Here is an 18,211-nt window from a genome sequence, read left to right as displayed (position 1 = left end):
CGTTTGAGCATGCTCTGATGCTACAAAGTAAAATAAAATAAAAAACATAACAGATGTGGCTAGTTATAGCTGCTGTTTGGTTTGGCTTATCTACACAACATGCCAGGGCCAGACTGCAACAACCAATCAGGTCTGGAGAGAGGATCATCAGAACCCTGGCTACTAAAGCGGATTTGGAGTCCAATGGTGTCCATATCCATTGTCAACAAAGTTACAACTTTAACACTCGGAATGGATGACAGTTACATTAGAGCAGCAAAGAGGGAAATGCCCCTACCTTGTTTGACAGCAGTAGAGGGATTCAGTTTGGCAGATTTTATCTGAGCCTTTGCCAAATGGAGAGAGGAAGCAAGGAGCTGAGCTGCCTTCATGTACAGTACCAACTGCTCCACCTGCCTGTAGGGGGCAGCACAGTCACACTATAAGACAAAAGAACCTGATGCACCATCTTAGACTAAATGAACAATTATTGAATTGGATATTTTTACCCCCACTCTTTACTGAGCTGGCTGATCTGGTCAACAACCACACTATCCTGAGGGGGGTAGAGGGAGGCAACAGATATGCCAAGCTCTGCCCCCCCAGCTCGGACTGCTGTCATCTCAAGAATGCAGTCAGTGAAGGAAAGCATCATACGAAGGTGCATCAGGGTGTCTGTGTGCTCACGCTGGGGCCAGGGAACACAAAAATGACATTTTAACCAGGCGGCAGGGGGGGGGCACACGACTTTGTTTTGGACATAAGCCAGAAAAACTACTACACAGCTACCACCATCTCACCTCCATCAGGGTCTCCTCAGGCAGCTCTGGAGCTTCAAAAGTGATGAACCCCTCCATGCTGGGAGGAGAGGTCCCATAGGGTACATAGCGCAGGCTGCTGGGTCCTCCATCTGGTCCTGGAACACCGTGGACAACCCCTAAACTTCCTGGTGGAGAGGACCCTATGGCCATGCCTGGGGGTGACCCCACACACACCCGACCACTCGTGGAGCACAAGGAACCAGCTGAACTGTTGGAACCCACTGAGAACACAGGCAGTCGAAGATGAACTATGATTATTAACAGTGTCTTACTTACTTACTGTACCCATTAGTTGGGTGTGCTTGGACAGCAACTCAGCTGAGCTGGAGAAGCTTCTCACCAGAAATGGTGCGAGGTCGGGCACCCAGGTGGCTGCAGGTAGGAGGTGTGCTGCTGCTGGGTGGAGAGCCCACAGTGAAAAGGACAGTACGTGGACTTGCTGATCTTCCTTGAGCCATGCTGGGAGCTGCAGAGAACAGAAACATGTCTGTCAGACACTGGCAAAGAAACAGCACTGATACATTTAGATATGGAAACATATTTATACCTCTAAATATTTTCTAACTAAGACATCATTTATATGTGTAAGGCAGAGTTACCCATCACTGCCTAAATGCCATGATCCTCTTGGGGGGTGCAGGCGGTCTTGTTGGCAGGGTGGGTGCCACCCTTGGATAATGGTAGGGGAAACACTGATAGTGTTGTTGTAATGTGTGTAAATATGTGTAAGAAAGGAAAATATAATGTAGTGTGCTTTAAACCTTCTCTCTGACATTTCTGCTGTGCTGCTTGGTCTTCATGAAGCCATTTTACCTAATGTTCTATAACAAATCTGAGGTCTTCAAAGAACTGCTGGATTTATACCAGCTGTAGAGATTAAAGACATTAAATTACACATAGGGAGGCCCTATTTACTAATTAAGTGGCAACCTGTTTTAGATTTGATTTTGAAGGAAATTAACATAAATGCGAATTCTTTTTAGATTTTAAATTTGTCAGGACCATACAGATGACTGTATATTGTGTTAATATGAACTGAAAGGAGAGTAGTGTTGAGAGGACATGCTGCTGTGCCGGTGTACCTGTATCCATGGGTCGCTCAGTGTTCAGACTGTCAGTGCTGCCCTGGTACGCTTGTCCGCCCAGAGTGATTCTGATTGGTTGTTCAGACAGACGACCTGTACTGACGGATCTATGAGGAAACCACAGGCACCGACGACAAATCATTAGAAAAAGCGGATGCTCTAATCACCGACAAGCAGGTCATGTCTGTTAGAATGACATCAATCTAGATAAACTGTGTGTAAATTTGGGGATGGATTGAAAGGCACTGAATAAGCACTTCCTTCCAGGAACTTCTGTATGCCAATACAGGCTACAGAGCAGCTGTGGTCCTAGTAAACTTAGAGGTCATCTACCTGCCAAAGGTTCTGCTGGCCTCTGGTGCAGCAGCTCGTCCTGTGAGGTACGGGTTGCAGTGGTGGCTGCAGATTTCCCGACAATCTGCTAACGTCTTTGTAGGAAGTGGACTATCTGCCAGAGCCATCAGGTTGCAGGAAGCCTGCGTTTTAGGAATCTTGAACGGGGCAGAAATTGTCTGAACAGAAACAAATACATTAGAGAAAGTTATTAGAACTGCCTTAGCTTGAACTACCTCCATACATGCTCATAACTGCTCTCACCTTGGTGGGGGAACCAATGATTGTTGGCAAAGGGGACTTTTGAAGCCAGTCAGAGGTGCGTGGGGAAGACCCCAACAACTTGGTGGGGGAGGAGCCAAGGTTGGCTGGCCGGCCAAGCTGAGTGGAGTGACTGCAGGAGGATGAAGAGGAGCAGGAGGAGGGCTGCACAGGGTCAGACAGTTGCTTATGGAGCTTCTGTCTGGTCTGGTAGAACTCTGTCAGCGTTGGAGCGCTTTGAAGCCGAGCACCCAGAAGCTGAGAGGAGGGAACCGGAGAACCTGTAGGATGTAGACCTCATCAGAATGAATTCAACTGAATCTACGTGGCTAAGAGAGTAGTCAATAAATATTTAGTTGGATTTAGGGTGTTTTTTTTTTTTACACCTATAGTTCGTTTACTTTGGTCAGAATCAGCTAATGAGTTTGTTAACTTGTAACTCGGTTCGGTTTCTTTTCACACTGAGAAAACTCCATGAGAACCTCCTTTCACTCCAAACAATGTTCAGTCTGTTTATTGGTCAGATGTGACCAGGGTGGGAGTATGTGTAAATACAGGAAGTAGATGCTGTGTTCTGAGCTAGTAGAAAAACACAGAATTTAATCATTATCACAAGCATGTTTCTGGGTAACAGGTCAGGCAAAATGACCTTAGCAGCAAATGAGTTTGAGAAGACGTCTTGATAGGGCTTTATGCTTTAAGAAGAAGACGCACCGGCATTATTAGTTCATTTACATTCCTACATCCCACAATGCAACGCAATCCAAACCTGGCTACGGGAAGATGTTTAGCTCAAGTCTGCAGCATATACCTGGGGATCAGATTCACACCATAAATGTACCCAGACCACCTCCTCTAATCTGTCTGGTCCGCAATTGCTGTGTTCATGTCGACACAAACGTACCGCAACAATGGACCAGAGTTCATTTTAAGCGGACTAAACACCTCAGATGTGAAAATGCCCTTAGTCACTAAACAAATGTTCTGCTGATAAGAACTGACAACGTTAGAGACAAGAGAACATGACTCAGTGGTCTGTTGGCTGAAAACTGTCTTTAGTTCTAAAATTGCCTTTTTACCAAAACACAAAGGCAGCAGTAGGTAATCTTTGTGGTGACACTAGTCTTAGTCACATCGTTTCTATCCAATCAGCAAGCAGGAACACATTGTCTGTCTGTTGGTAGTGACTCTCCAAACAGGGACAAAGTACCATGTTTGTCTGATTCAGGCATCACCCTGAGGAAAAAAACAGTCACCATGACAACTAATAGGAACTCTACACTAGTCCTAAGACATGTGTAGCCAGAGGCCTGAACTATTGATGACCCACCCACTGTGAAATTTTACACTCTTTATAGGATTAATGCAAGGTCTAATATTTAATGTTTGCTGTAATCATAATCCAGGCACAAACTGACCTCCCAAAGAGCTGCGGATGCGAGGTTCCTGGTTCTGCAGGTGGCAGCAGCAGTGGCCCAGCTGCTCAGGAATGGTACCAACTGCAAACAAAAACAGTAGCAGAACATCTCAACTTCATGTGTTGCTATCTTTAAGCTGCCCGTGTGCTTGCTGACTTATCAGGGACAAAGTGTCAAAGTGCTCATGTCTTACCAAGAGGTGAGGGGGAGTAGGGACGAGAGCTGCCTGTAGAGAGTCGCCGGCCCGCTGTCTGAGGGGCGTCCGTTGAACTGGGAGACCCTGAGCCCACTTTTGGAAAGCCCATAGGACTTGTGTTGGAGCGCCTTACTGTTCCTGACCTGGGAAACCAAGACAAAAAGTGAACAGGTCAACTTTCAAAGCGTGTTCAAAAGTTAACAAGAAGAATGCTTTTCCTTTATATTTGGTAACCTAAGGGTTTTACGCTAGTTTTTGTGACCTGCTTCTGTTAATATCGTATGCTATATTCTTTTCCAGACTAAAATCAGCACAGTTCTCCATAACAAACACAAACATAGGAACTCTGAGAACATGTGGAAAAAAGGGGCAAAATGGAAAAACGTTTTAATGCAACAAATGCATCCAAGAATATTTTCATTTACAGACAGATTTCATTAACTGACACAAAACGTAATTTCTTCCATCATTTATATAAATACATGCAAGTTAATGATGCTGGATTTGCTGCATTTTAGACAACATGGTTGGCATTCCAAATTTGGGATAACTTCCATCTTCTGATGTCCACTATCCAAAAGCTCCAAAATCAGAACTCTACAGTGTGTGTTCACAATTCATTACATAACTACACATTTACAGCAATACCACTATAGTGAAATAAACTTTTAAACAGCTTAGAGATACTGCCGTCAGCCTTTATAACAAACATAGCTAGCAGTGATGGGTTACAGAGACTGCAGTTGTCCTTCAGGATCAAACACTTACATTGGTCTATGTTGGTGAACAGAACCTGCTGAAGGCACAGAGAGATTCTAATCTCTGACACAGAACAGATCATAATAACTTAGTGCAATGTTAAACCCATTAACATAAAATACAGTTAGTCTCAGTGTTCAGTACCCCCATTAAACCTTTCAGACAGTGTTGACAGTAGAAATGGTGTCATTATCCTAGAACAATCTTGTCCACCCTGATACCTTCTTCCCTTCCACATGCTTTTTAATCACCTAAAACCAACTAACCACAGACCCTCCCAGCCACCAGTTGAAAAGGCAACTAGGCACTGAGTTAATGTCATTTCAGTGCAACCTCTGATCTGATGCAATGAGAGTGAGTGTTTTCATTATCCAGTGTGAACATGCGTTTGGGCAAGTTAACCAATGACAAGTTAATATCACCAACCAGAAACGTTCCCAGTTATTCCACAGCGATTCAATAATGTGGAAACTCTGAAAAAAGAAAAATATAACTCAGGAGAGTTTTCTGGCCCTTCAGAGCAGGCAAAGGGTTACCTGGGGGAGCTGTAGAGAGTGCTGCTCGGGCTGCTGGAGAGGTTCTGCTTGATCCGCTGGTAGTTGCGCACCTGGGTGGGAACAGGAATAGGGGTGGTTTCGGCCCGCGGGGACACCAAAGTAGCCGGTCCCTGGGTGGGCTGCGGCTGCCTGGAGGAGAAGAACGGAGAGTAAATTGAGGCGAGCCATCTAGCTTTAGGCTGTTGATTCCGAATATGAAGAACTTCCTCAGGGGCATCAAGACCCATAATAACAAAACTCAGCTAAAAGCCTACTGCTGGTGTACATACAAAACAATGCAGCATTACGCTGATTTGTTGGAAATCTGGTTCTATAGCCTCCAGCTCAGAGCCACTTGGAAGAAAGTCATTGAAATTCAATACAGGAAGAAAAAAAAGGGGGCTGGACTTCCATGTAAACATGGCTAAATTACCAATGAGCGTGGAGCATATTCTGCTGAAGGCGGGGCTAGAGGGAGTCAGTGGCACGTGTTGGACCAGAGCACATTGTTATCAAGCAGGGAGGGGAAATGCATAAAGGAACAGCGTATTTGCATTGTTTTGTTACTGCAAAAGGAGACACAATGTTCTGAACATATAGTCATGACCAAGTGACCCAACAGGGAGTGTTTGTCTGCATCTAGAATATGGGGGACAGTGGATGTAATGGTTTGTACCACTTGGTAAAACAGATCTGTGTAAACGCTGGGTGGTTCTTAGAGAGAGAGACATGTGAGAGGACGACTCCAGACAAAGAAACCCAGAACCAGGAGCTGCGCTCTGACATGTCAACATTTCTGAGAACTAAACATCACCACGTGTTGTCCCTCCTCCTCACTTCAACAACAATCAGATGTTATGGAACCCATGCAGATGTCTTTGAGCTTTATTGATCCCAACTAAGACTGATTATAGAAACAGGAGGGTTTTTGCTTTCTTAAAAGGAGGAAGGAAATGTTAAATCTGTTTATAGAAAGTGAAACAACGAGAGAATGAAGCTGCCAGCCACCTGCCTTGCTGTTGATCTGCCTTTTAACTAAGTAGTCCAGCAGAGGGGGATGGGATCCAACACAGCTACAACAACTCGTCATTTCTGTTGCCCCTCATGCATCCTGCTCACTGGCTCTAGTACAACCCCCCCATTGTCTTTTGCCTACTTTAGTCTGAAAATCCTCCTCCATACTGTGAAGTCCACACTCAGTTCTTCCACCAATCCATTTAAAACACAGTGTACACTGAAGATACACAATTCTACTAACTGGGAGAGTACAGTGTTATTGCCGTCAATAAATTATAAGTGCCAGCTCCAATATTTTGGAACAGTTTCTTCCAGAGTCATTGGTTAACTAATTTATGTAACATTTGTTGACGTACAGCAGGCAGGGAGAGGAATAAAACAGAAATAAATGGCTGAAGAAAGAGGCAGACAGAGGCAGAGATGAGTACTGGAGAAGAAACTGAGCAACAGCAACAACAGAAGAAATGCTGTGTCTTCCAAAAGTATTCAACAGTATTAAACTTTTCCACATATATTTTGTCCAATTACAGCCTTCAATGTATGTTATTTGAATTTTATGTTCTAGATCAATACAAAGAATTGCATAATTATAAAGTGGAAGGAAAGATTGTCATTTTTATTGTTAACAAATACAAATTTGTGTACTATGCCTTCACTCTCATACCCCTAAAAATTAAGTGCGACTAATTGTCTTCACAAGTCCCCTAATAAATAAATAATGAAATAAATCACAAAAAAAAAAAAAACAATTCCACAGCTGTTCTGAAAGGGCCACAGATTTTTGCTCTAGAACATTAGTAAACAAAGCATACAAGGATACATTTGTAGAGAACTTTCAGTCAGGGTTACGTTATGAAATAATTATCACACAGCAAAATCAGAGAAGCAGCCAAGAGGCCCATGGTAACTGGAGGAGCTGTACATATGTACAGCTCAGGTGCTAGCATTGCACTCCATACATCTGGCCTCTATGGAGGAGTGGCAACAAAGAAATGGCTGGAGATCGAGGACGCAAAAGTGGCAAATAAGAAATCCTGTTCAACAGTGGCCACAAGTCATGTAGAGACACTGCAAACATGCTGAAGAGGTGCTCTGGTCAGATGAGACCAAGATCAAATATTTTGGCCTATCTGCCAAACACTCAGCAGAAGAAAAATAACACTGTATATCACCCTGAACACAGTATCCCCGTCATGAAACATGATAGTGGCAGAACCATGCTGTCAGAATGCTTTTCTTTAGCAAGGACAGGGAAGCTGAACAGTTTCCCCTTCTAGCAGGACACAACTCCAACTCCACAACATACAGCCAGAAATACAGTGGAATCGTTTAGATCAAAGCATATTCATGTGTTGAAATGGCCCAGTCAAAGTTCAGACCTGAATCCAACTCAGTACATTCACAGATGCTCTCCATCTAGTCTGACTGGAATGGAAATAAACTTTATCGTCAGATGGGCAAAGCTGGTTGAGACAAAACTCTTGGGTTTTAAACAAAAACTGGGATGTTAAATACAACCTTTTTAGACATTAGTCAGAGTTGATATCATAACAGTGACTGTTTGCTTCTGCAGGTGATGGTCTGGTGCTTGAGTGAAGCTATCCAAGCAGCCCTCTGTTGGTTGATGCTGTTTTTAGTGCTGTTTTGGCACCATGTCTGATTTGTAACGAGTCATCATGCAGATCCTAACATGCACATTCACCAACAGCATGCATGAGATATCTCACCATGCTGAGAGGAGGCTATTTTTGTGATATGATGACATGTTTCCTTATCATCAAGGTTAGGAAATAATGCGAGAAGAACTTAGACGCTGAAGTCAATCTGTTGTGTACAGTAGCTGGAAGCTGAAGATGAATTCCAATCACAGTCAAAGAAAAACATCCCAGGATTTTTCTAAAAACAGCAATTAAAACCAGCCTGCCATCTAACACCTAAGAAAACTCAAACAAATACTACATTTATTTTAATGACATTCTATAGGCATCTTTATAGGCCTTATTAGCCACATGTTGGTGACCTATTTGTCAAGCGAACCATTTGTTTGAAAGGAGTCAACAAGATTTAAATGCCTGCTTATGACTGGAACATAAGGTGCTAAAGGTTTAAACGATGTAAACTAAGCTAATTTCTGATCTGAAATAAAATGACAGCAATAATATACTATATATTAATAAAAAGGTATTAGGTCCCACCACCAAATCAGTGAATCCCGGTGTTCCAATCCCTTCCATGGCTGCAGTCTTATAAAGGTTGGTGTGTAGAAACATGGGCTGCACTGAGTTCTGACCTTAACCTTCTTGAACACCTTTGGGATGAATTAGTGGAGGCTGCAGTTCTGGTTTTCTCATCTAACTATGAACACACACCTAAACCTTGTGGAAGATGTTCACAGAATAGTTGAAGTCCATCAACAAACTGGATCTTAGATATTAAGAACAGGAAGTCAAAGTTCATGCTCATGTAAAAGTAGACAAATATTTTGGCACTATTAGTGTATGTTAGAAAAATGTAGCAGCCTTATGCAACAGTGGTTGATTCAAAATAAAACAAACTCAGAAGCTGTTAAATGTGACAGTTTTCTTTCAGATTTACACCAGTAAAAACACAATGCATTGCACAGGATCTATGTTCATATAACAATCTTGTACTCACCCTCCACACATAAGAAAGTCATTGGATGGCTGGCGACCTGCTCCTACTGGGTGGTCATCTGTAGAGGAGGACAAAACAAACAAGTATCAGAATTATGAATGTGCAGCAGCCTTTAAATGGACAGCTATAAGAGCAGAAAATAAACCAGATCTTAAAATGCCACCTGACCTTCCCAACAGCATGCCATATATCACTGTTTGCAGACTGGTAGGATTAGTGTGAGAGTGTGTGTATGTGTGTGTTACTTAGAGCAGCTGTTATGCATTGGTGGATTTTACTAGCCACAAAGGTTTAGTGTGAAAATGTGCATATGGATCATAATCATAGTATTTGTGCTTATGCATTGAGCTTCATTTTGTTTGATACTACATAGATGTTGCTGAATGACTACATGCTAAATATCTAGTGTTCATTCCATTGTTCAGCTGTCCGAAGGGGGTAATTCACCTGGTCAACTTTGATTAACTCTGATTCAAGAGTGGATGAGGTCAAGCATGCTTGCTTACCTATATAAATATATTTAGAGACTGACTAAATAAGTTTAACAGATTAGTCCAAAACGACATTTATATTGTGGCTATTGTCTGAGTAATTAAGCCATCAGTGCTTAAACTAAAATGACATCCAAGTACTCCTGGTTTAGAATCTAAAAAGCCATCAGTTTAAGACATTTTCCTCTTTATTTAATAGAGGAGAATGACTTCAGGCCCATCAGACGGTTCTGTGTGTGACTAAGAACACCTGACTATCTGCAGAAACAGCACTGTTCTATGGACTAAGACTGAGAGGGTAAACTGTTTATAGCACCAGCGCCTGCCCATAGTTGGGCTTACATGCTGTTTGATGGGTTAAGTGCAGAAAGGTCAGAGTCTACCACATCCCATCAGCAGTAACGGGTTCAGCAAAAAAAAAAAAAAAAGCTATTTGTTCGATTTCAGGTTCAATAGGACATTTGCAACAAAGCTGCTTCACAATTTGTCAGGACTCAGTAAGTCTGAAGATAAGAGAAACACCATGAAATCATCTGGTAACGGGAATCTCCTGATTTTCACACTGATCAGCCCTGACAGATGACGGGAGCAGTTGGAACCTCAGAAATTTGAATCCAGGGTTCTCTCCAGCGCGTATCGGCCCTTTGACTGACATCTGGGCTCCCACCGTCTGGTTTTCATGTCGGCTATAGTTCATCTGCTGAGTCTGTTCCCGCTTCCTTTAACCCTATGACCCTGTGCGACCGCTAACGGTAAAGCTTTCTAAAACCATGTCAGCTTCGAAGGATGGGTATAAACGGCATCGCGCCCCGCCACCACGCTCATAAAAAGTTCTGGTGAGAAACCTGTAATCTTTTTCTGATCAGTGACTGCACCAAACCTAAACACCGACAGGCCATGGTAAAAACAGTCTTTGCTGTGGAAATAGTTAATGAGTGAAAAAGTCTCAAAGTTTTCTGTTTGGATGAAGTCAGAGAAACACAGAATTAAGCAGTTAATTAAAAAGGAAATTGTAATTTCTGGAGTTGCACAATGTGTGCAATATTGCAATAGCAAAGGTCTGCTTGGGAGCAAAATTTGATAGGGTGTTACATTTTAAGAAAATTCTGCATGCCAATATTTTTTTGGGGCCTGTTGAATAGACTTCTACTGCCTTGCTGCACACATGTGATGTAGATTTTAGTGGCTAAGATGCTATGGGAATTTCAGAGTCAAGGCAAGGATCTACATTGACTGAAATGAGTATCGGCAGGCCAAAGCCTGACACAAACTTTTAGAATAGAAATCAGGCACAATGTGATGTTGTATCTCTGCTTGAGATATGTAGGGTTTTGAAGTGTTAGTATGCTCCCAACTAACTCTACCATTTTATACAAGAGTTGACGGTCTGTGTTAAACTATAACACCTATACAAAAAGTATTCTTTAGTCTTCTAGCTTTATATTAGTCAAGTTGCTGCCTTTTAGAATCAAAGCTGTGAGAAATTAAACACAAGTTTGATACTTTGTAGCACCTCATGTAATTCTATTAGGGTTTATGATTTCATGTTCAATAATTACATAGCTTTGCATTTTACAGACAAGTTATGTGCTCAAAAGCTCTGGGGGGGAAGGTTTTGGTCATTTTAAAAAAAATGTAGATTTGTGGCAGTATGTGGTGGGAAACTTACAGCTGTCAGTTGAGATGTGAGGCACCAGAACAAAATCATCAGTGTCACAGGAGGAGTTCTTGCTGCTGGTGCTTCCTGCAGACTCTTTGGACAGCTGCAGGAAGTTGGGAGGACCAAGCGGAGGCGATGACAGACCATCCTCAGCTAAAGTCTGCATATCCGGAAGAGACTGCATTTAGATGGAGGGGAGCCACAAAGAGAAGAATGAGAGGATTAAACTATTATATGCCTTCAAAGGTGTAGTTAAAGCTTCCAGGCTGCTCTGTCACTTCAGCCAAATGAATATATCCACACAGGCGAAGATGACACTGAAACAGGGGAATGACTGCAGTGATACAAGATGAGCAACTGTGCAAAAAAAAAAAGCCAGATATGCCAAGCAGTTTTACTCATAGAAGTTACATAATAAATTACTTCAATTTTAATATAAAAAGAGTTTATTTTCTTCTTTCCCAACTTTAAAGACACCGTTCATACTGAAGAATATAAGCTAGGACGAAAAACACCATAGCACCATGAAGGTACAATTAAAGTTAATTTAGTCACCATTTAACAATAATCCCTTCTGAATGAAGATTTATTAAGTAGCATCAAACTCACAGGAGGAGAGCTGTAACGGATGGATGGGGAGGAGCCACAGGAACCTTCTGTGACAGCGTTGGGGACGCTGGGGACGGGCACTGGACACGCTGAGGGAAACATGGTGACTATTAATTAGCATTTACAAGACATTTTACTGCAGTAAGGTCCGGGAAATTCCAAGAATGTAAACTTTGTTCTTACATTTTTTAATGGTGGACGATGGTTCCAAGAAAGCATGGCTAAAAAATGTGTCTGCAGAGAAAGGATTTACAGGACAGAGCAGGAGATTTTTTAAAAAGCCTCAAGGCAGAGCTCTAGATATGGACCAGTGATTATTTAGAGACGGTTAAAATTTTGCCCTAGCTTTTGTAATAAAAAAAAAAAATTTGTCTTGACAGAGAAAACACTCACCAAAGTCCATCCTGTCTTTCTGGCTCCTCTGCAGCAGGCCAAGCAGAAGGTCACCAAGCTGAGGAGATGTTTCCCTAGGGATTCTGCAGTATGTGAACATCGATACTCATTTTATGACCCATGTCAACTGAGTTAATCTAACAACAGATCCAATGGAAGGTATATCAGAGAATGAGACTATATGTATAAGCATAATACGGTATGCGAACACAAAGAATATCAAAGATTTAGACCATCACATGGATATACAAATGCCATATGCACTATTCAGTTTTGCATGAAACACTCAATAGAAGCATGCATTCTTCCCCAATTAATTTTCAAATCTTGATTATGATAGTTGAGGAAGCTAACAAAAACCACAACCTGAACAAGAAGTGTAACAAAATACAGGCGCACTTTAGTCCAGGTTTAGATTAAGCATTGTTACTGAAATCTCATTGTTCTCATGGGTCACACAGCTATTCCCTGTGTTGAAAGCATGAATGTTTGTATGTGAGCTGTTTGGTGCTAAATCAACATAGACAATAAAACACAAGCTGTCCTTTTCCTGGTAGAAAATGGTGCCTTCTACGTTTTGTACCAGCCCTGTGTCAATTTGTTACCCCCAGGGAGATGTTACATACCTGCTTGAATAACCCAAATTTAAAGTGATTTTCTATATTGTACTTATTTTATACAGTCTACCATGAGGAAATGTAGGTATATGACCTATTAAATACCGTATTTTCCGCACTATAAGGCGCACCGGATTATAAGGCGCACCTTCAATGAATGGCCTATTTTTGAACTTTTTTCATATATAGGGCGCACCGGATTATAAAGCGCATAGAATAGAAGCTACTGCAGTCAAACGTTTGACTGGGGTTGCGTTATGCATCCACTAGATGGAGCTGTGCTAAAGAGAATGTCAACAAAACAGTCAGATAAGTCAGTCAGTCAAACTTTATTAATACACTACAAACCAGCGTTCTGATAACTCCATTCACTCTCATGGTAAGGTCTCCTCTACATAGAATTCTATTGAATAGAGCCAACCGCACGTTAGGAATGCATTGGAGTCTATGAAGTTGAAGTTGAAATCAAACGTTGGTTAAAACGTGAAAGGGAACTTTTCCCTGATTCAGTAAACACGTAAAAGAAACAGTTTGATGCACTAAATCAAACGTTAGTACTGTTAACCTTTCCTGTTTCTGTCCCCTGACCGTAGTCTGATGACACAAGGGAGACGCTTTCTCCAGGGCCGAAGTTACTAGTTTCCTCGGGGTTAACTCCCTCACTCATACGTTGCTGAGTTGAACATGAAGAAACAGCATCAAAACACTGAGTTGTTGACGAGATTCGGGGTTCTTTTTAATGACTTTGCAGCACGTAAAAACACAGGGCTTACAGACTCATACACCGCTGCTCCGGTCGCCGTCTCTACCCACCCCACACACACAATAATACCGACGTCACTCCTTCACTCTTGATTCTCAGCTACGGCAGCACACAGCGCCACCTCTGTCCGGAGGAGTAATGTCAACATCTTCCATACACACACACGAAACATACACCCCACACACTGAGCTTCTAATCACATATAGTTCAGGCAATTCCTGCAACAGTACATTCAAACGTTATACACACACAAGTGGTGTTGGACTAGGAGTAAGCACAGTACAGGTGTTTACCGCTATTACTTCGGCGACGCCCCTGACTACGGTAGCCGTAATGCTGCAAGCGGTGCGGCTTTGTAGTTTACCAGTCGTACTGAAACATTTTGACAGAGCGCCGTGTACAACCAGTATGGATCAACCAATTAACCAATTGATCCATATATAAGGCGCTCCGGATTACAAGGCGCACTGTCATTTTTTGAAAAAATTAAAGGTTTTTAAGTGCGCCTTATAGTGCGGAAAATACGGTAAATGATACCTCCCAGCAGGGGCCCACTCAGTTGTTTAGATAGAAAAGAGTCATATTTTATAAGAGCCAACTGTCTCAAACAGAGATCAGAACCAGGTTTTCAGATACTAATACATAGTTGAGTTAGATTGCATATGGGAAATAAGCATTTTATGATCATGATTTCTATAATTCATGAAAATACAAACATGCTATGGTTTATATATACAGGTCCTTCTCAAAATATTAGCATATTGTGATAAAGTTAATTATTTTCCATAATGTCATGATGAAAATTTAACATTCATATATTTTAGATTCATTGCACACTAACTGAAATATTTCAGGTCTTTTATTGTCTTAATACGGATGATTTTGGCATACAGCTCATGAAAACCCAAAATTCCTATCTCACAAAATTAGCATATTTCATCCGACCAATAAAAGAAAAGTGTTTTTAATACAAAAAACGTCAACCTTCAAATAATCATGTACAGTTATGCACTCAATACTTGGTCGGGAATCCTTTTGCAGAAATGACTGCTTCAATGCGGCGTGGCATGGAGGCAATCAGCCTGTGGCACTGCTGAGGTCTTATGGAGGCCCAGGATGCTTCGATAGCGGCCTTTAGCTCATCCAGAGTGTTGGGTCTTGAGTCTCTCAACGTTCTCTTCACAATATCCCACAGATTCTCTATGGGGTTCAGGTCAGGAGAGTTGGCAGGCCAATTGAGCACAGTGATACCATGGTCAGTAAACCATTTACCAGTGGTTTTGGCACTGTGAGCAGGTGCCAGGTCGTGCTGAAAAATGAAATCTTCATCTCCATAAAGCTTTTCAGCAGATGGAAGCATGAAGTGCTCCAAAATCTCCTGATAGCTAGCTGCATTGACCCTGCCCTTGATAAAACACAGTGGACCAACACCAGCAGCTGACACGGCACCCCAGACCCACTGACTGTGGGTACTTGACACTGGACTTCTGGCATTTCCTTCTCCCCAGTCTTCCTCCAGACTCTGGCACCTTGATTTCCGAATGACATGCAGAATTTGCTTTCATCCAAAAAAAGTACTTTGGACCACTGAGCAACAGTCCAGTGCTGTTTCTGTAGCCCAGGTCAGGCGCTTCTGCTGCTGTTTCTGGTTCAAAGGTGGCTTGACCTGGGGAATGCGGCACCTGAAGCCCATTTCCTGCACACGCCTGTGCACGGTGGCTCTGGATGTTTCTACTCCAGACTCAGTCCACTGCTTCCGCAGGTCCCCCAAGGTCTGGAATCGGCCCTTCTCCACAATCTTCCTCAGGGTCCGGTCACCTCTTCTCGTTGTGCAGCGTTTTCTGCCACACTTTTTCCTTCCCACAGACTTCCCACTGAGGTGCCTTGATACAGCACTCTGGGAACAGCCTATTCGTTCAGAAATTTCTTTCTGTGTCTTACCCTCTTGCTTGAGGGTGTCAATAGTGGCCTTCTGGACAGCAGTCAGGTCGGCAGTCTTACCCATGATTGGGGTTTTGAGTGATGAACCAGGCTGGGAGTTTTAAAGGCCTCAGGAATCTTTTGCAGGTGTTTAGAGTTAACTTGTTGATTCAGATGATTAGGTTCATAGCTCGTTTAGAGACCCTTTTAATGATATGCTAATTTTGTGAGATAGGAATTTTGGGTTTTTATGAGCTGTATGCCAAAATCATCCGTATTAAGACAATAAAAGACCTGAAATATTTCAGTTAGTGTGCAATGAATCTAAAATATATGAATGTTAAATTTTCATCATGACATTATGGAAAATAATGAACTTTATCACAATATGCCAATATTTTGAGAAGGACCTGTATATGGGTACAAAATGGTTTGTTTACAGGAATGAAGTGGACACAGAGGGGAAGAAATGGTACAACATGAGGGTACGAATTGACCTGGAACCCACAAGACATGCCAAGCTATAAACAACAGATCCAAGTAGGGGATGATACCCAAGAGGTTCACTGAAGAGAGAGGACAGTACAAAGGATGTGACTTACATGGGTTGTAGATTCTTGTTCTTCTCATAAAATAACCTCAAATCCTGGGGACTGTTAGCCTGAGAAAGGTGATAAAAATTAAACACGATACATGCATCACTAGACCCACTCATTTGGTTACTGTGTTGTTTTTTGTTGTTCTTTGTATTAACCTGGAATGGTGGCTTGCCAACCAGACACTGATAGATAACCGTTCCGATGCTCCACAGGTCGGCCTTGGCGTCATAGTTCTGGGACATGATGACCTCTGGGGCCTGACACAGAACATATCACAACAATGAGCCAGGGCAGAGAGAGTTATGGAGCCAGCTCCTGACAAAGGGAGTGCACCTGGGGTTGACACTGTATATCTCTCCCCAACAATGTGAACTACATCTGTTTTTAGCTCCAAATGAGGGATTCCCATGCTCCTGATTGCTGTTGGTTCCTGAGGCCGCCGAGTCTCGCAAGTGTGTTTTACTGTGTGAAAATCTGAACGCAGGTGTACTGTAAAATTGAACTGCTATAATAACCTTTTGGTGAAACTCAACCATTTTTCTTTGTCTTCACCTTGGTGTTTTACTGGATGCCGCCAAAAGCTTTGTTACCGTTTGTCCACTGAGCTACAACTTTGGGGGGGAAATTTTATGACCCTTGGTGGTGTGTTACACCGAGCTTGTTTGCTCCCAAAGCTCCGCTCAGCACCATATTATCACTTGTTTTGCCATAAATGCTGGTTTGAGTTCACACACACTCAATGCTGTTTTATCTTGTTTAGTTAGATATTTTACCCTTTTATGTAGAACTTTGCATGTTTGATTAGGTGAAGATTATTGAATCGGAAGTGCGAGGTGTATCAGGCTGTTGATTTAATAAATGTTCACGTAGATAAAGAGAAGGCTTTGTGTTTATTTTGAGCAAGAGTGATTTGTCAGTCAAAATAAGGTCAAAGTTCCCCACGTTTCGGTGAAACGGTTGATTAAACAGTGAGATCTAGTAATAGTTATCAATTATTACTGAGAATTTAATAATTGTGATTATCAAGGGCTTTGAGCCACAATTACAACACCAGAGGACATCTCTGACTTTGATTTATAAATATGGATTTTTGGTTAAGAAATAAATTTTTCTCAAATTATGATTTTAAATTATAATTCTTGATAAATATTAATTAATCAATAATCATAATCCTAAAATAATGATTTGGGCAATTATGCTATGAGGCTGTCAAAGTGTAGATTTTACTTAAAACTGGGTGTGTATAAAAGAAAAAAGGAATAATTAAAACACATATTATATAAACACACAAAAACAAACATCTAAATCCACTGACCATGTACATTGGTGAGCCGCAAAGTGTGACTGCCATCATGTTGCTCTGGAGGTATCGTGCAAAACCAAAGTCAGCTGTAGGACACAAAACCAGAACAAAGCAGAGACTACAAATATTAAAACATACATCAAATGTTATTCCTAAAATCTAGAATGTATCTTGAAAACAAACTCTGCAAAGAGTAATGACAGGAGGCGAAGATAAAACCATCAGAAACGTCTCAAATGTTCGAATTCTAATCCGTCTTAGTGGAAAATTGGGCAAACAATCTTTGTGTTCTAATTTCTATCTTCAAATATCAAATAAAAGCAAAAACAATTATTTTCTTCTTTTACCAATTTTGATTCGGATGCCACTTATGTTGGACTTCTTGCGGCCCACGTATGACAGCAGTATGTTCTGGGGTTTCAGGTCACGGTGGATGATTCCTTTGCTGTGGAGAATGCGCATGGCAGCGGCAATCTGCTGGAGGAAAACCCTCAGTGTGTCCTCTCTTAGAGTCCCTTTAGCTTTAAAAAGCAAAAACAACACTTAAAAAGTATGTTCAAACTGTGACAGTGATCAACAGCTGAAATGCTGTTGATGTAGCTGAAATTTGTTTTTCTAATTTGAGTTGAAGTGTGATGAGTAATTATAAACGTTTCATGTATAGTTTGCAATAAACAGCAGTCAGGACACAGAATTTGAAAAGTAAATATGTAGCAGTTTTAGCAAACTTTTCCAAAGCTAAACTAGGTAAAGTAATGTGGCAAAAAAATGTTGCTTTACTGATGAAGAATCCCTA

General features: G+C 41.7%; 1 protein-coding gene across 1 annotated transcript in view; it reads right to left on the bottom strand.

The window, feature by feature from the left end:
• Nucleotides 1-18,211, bottom strand: part of ulk2 (unc-51 like autophagy activating kinase 2) — a 37,859-nt gene that overhangs the window by 3,882 nt on the left and 15,766 nt on the right. The window contains exons 6-24 of the mRNA XM_047391511.1: nucleotides 17,763-17,936; nucleotides 17,428-17,501; nucleotides 16,268-16,369; nucleotides 16,116-16,174; nucleotides 12,214-12,296; nucleotides 12,004-12,054; nucleotides 11,821-11,909; nucleotides 11,221-11,389; nucleotides 9,061-9,118; nucleotides 5,389-5,538; nucleotides 4,091-4,236; nucleotides 3,898-3,978; nucleotides 2,483-2,760; nucleotides 2,219-2,397; nucleotides 1,883-1,992; nucleotides 1,141-1,266; nucleotides 780-1,021; nucleotides 489-667; nucleotides 278-396 (exon numbers count right to left, since the gene is read on the bottom strand). Coding sequence (XP_047247467.1) covers nucleotides 278-396; nucleotides 489-667; nucleotides 780-1,021; nucleotides 1,141-1,266; nucleotides 1,883-1,992; nucleotides 2,219-2,397; nucleotides 2,483-2,760; nucleotides 3,898-3,978; nucleotides 4,091-4,236; nucleotides 5,389-5,538; nucleotides 9,061-9,118; nucleotides 11,221-11,389; nucleotides 11,821-11,909; nucleotides 12,004-12,054; nucleotides 12,214-12,296; nucleotides 16,116-16,174; nucleotides 16,268-16,369; nucleotides 17,428-17,501; nucleotides 17,763-17,936 — 2,469 coding nt within the window. The remainder of the gene's footprint in view (nucleotides 1-277; nucleotides 397-488; nucleotides 668-779; nucleotides 1,022-1,140; nucleotides 1,267-1,882; nucleotides 1,993-2,218; nucleotides 2,398-2,482; nucleotides 2,761-3,897; nucleotides 3,979-4,090; nucleotides 4,237-5,388; nucleotides 5,539-9,060; nucleotides 9,119-11,220; nucleotides 11,390-11,820; nucleotides 11,910-12,003; nucleotides 12,055-12,213; nucleotides 12,297-16,115; nucleotides 16,175-16,267; nucleotides 16,370-17,427; nucleotides 17,502-17,762; nucleotides 17,937-18,211) is intronic.

Source organism: Girardinichthys multiradiatus, chromosome 18, assembly GCF_021462225.1.
Source record: "Girardinichthys multiradiatus isolate DD_20200921_A chromosome 18, DD_fGirMul_XY1, whole genome shotgun sequence".
Taxonomy (NCBI): domain Eukaryota; kingdom Metazoa; phylum Chordata; class Actinopteri; order Cyprinodontiformes; family Goodeidae; genus Girardinichthys; species Girardinichthys multiradiatus.
This window is presented reverse-complemented; position numbering and strand designations above follow the sequence as displayed.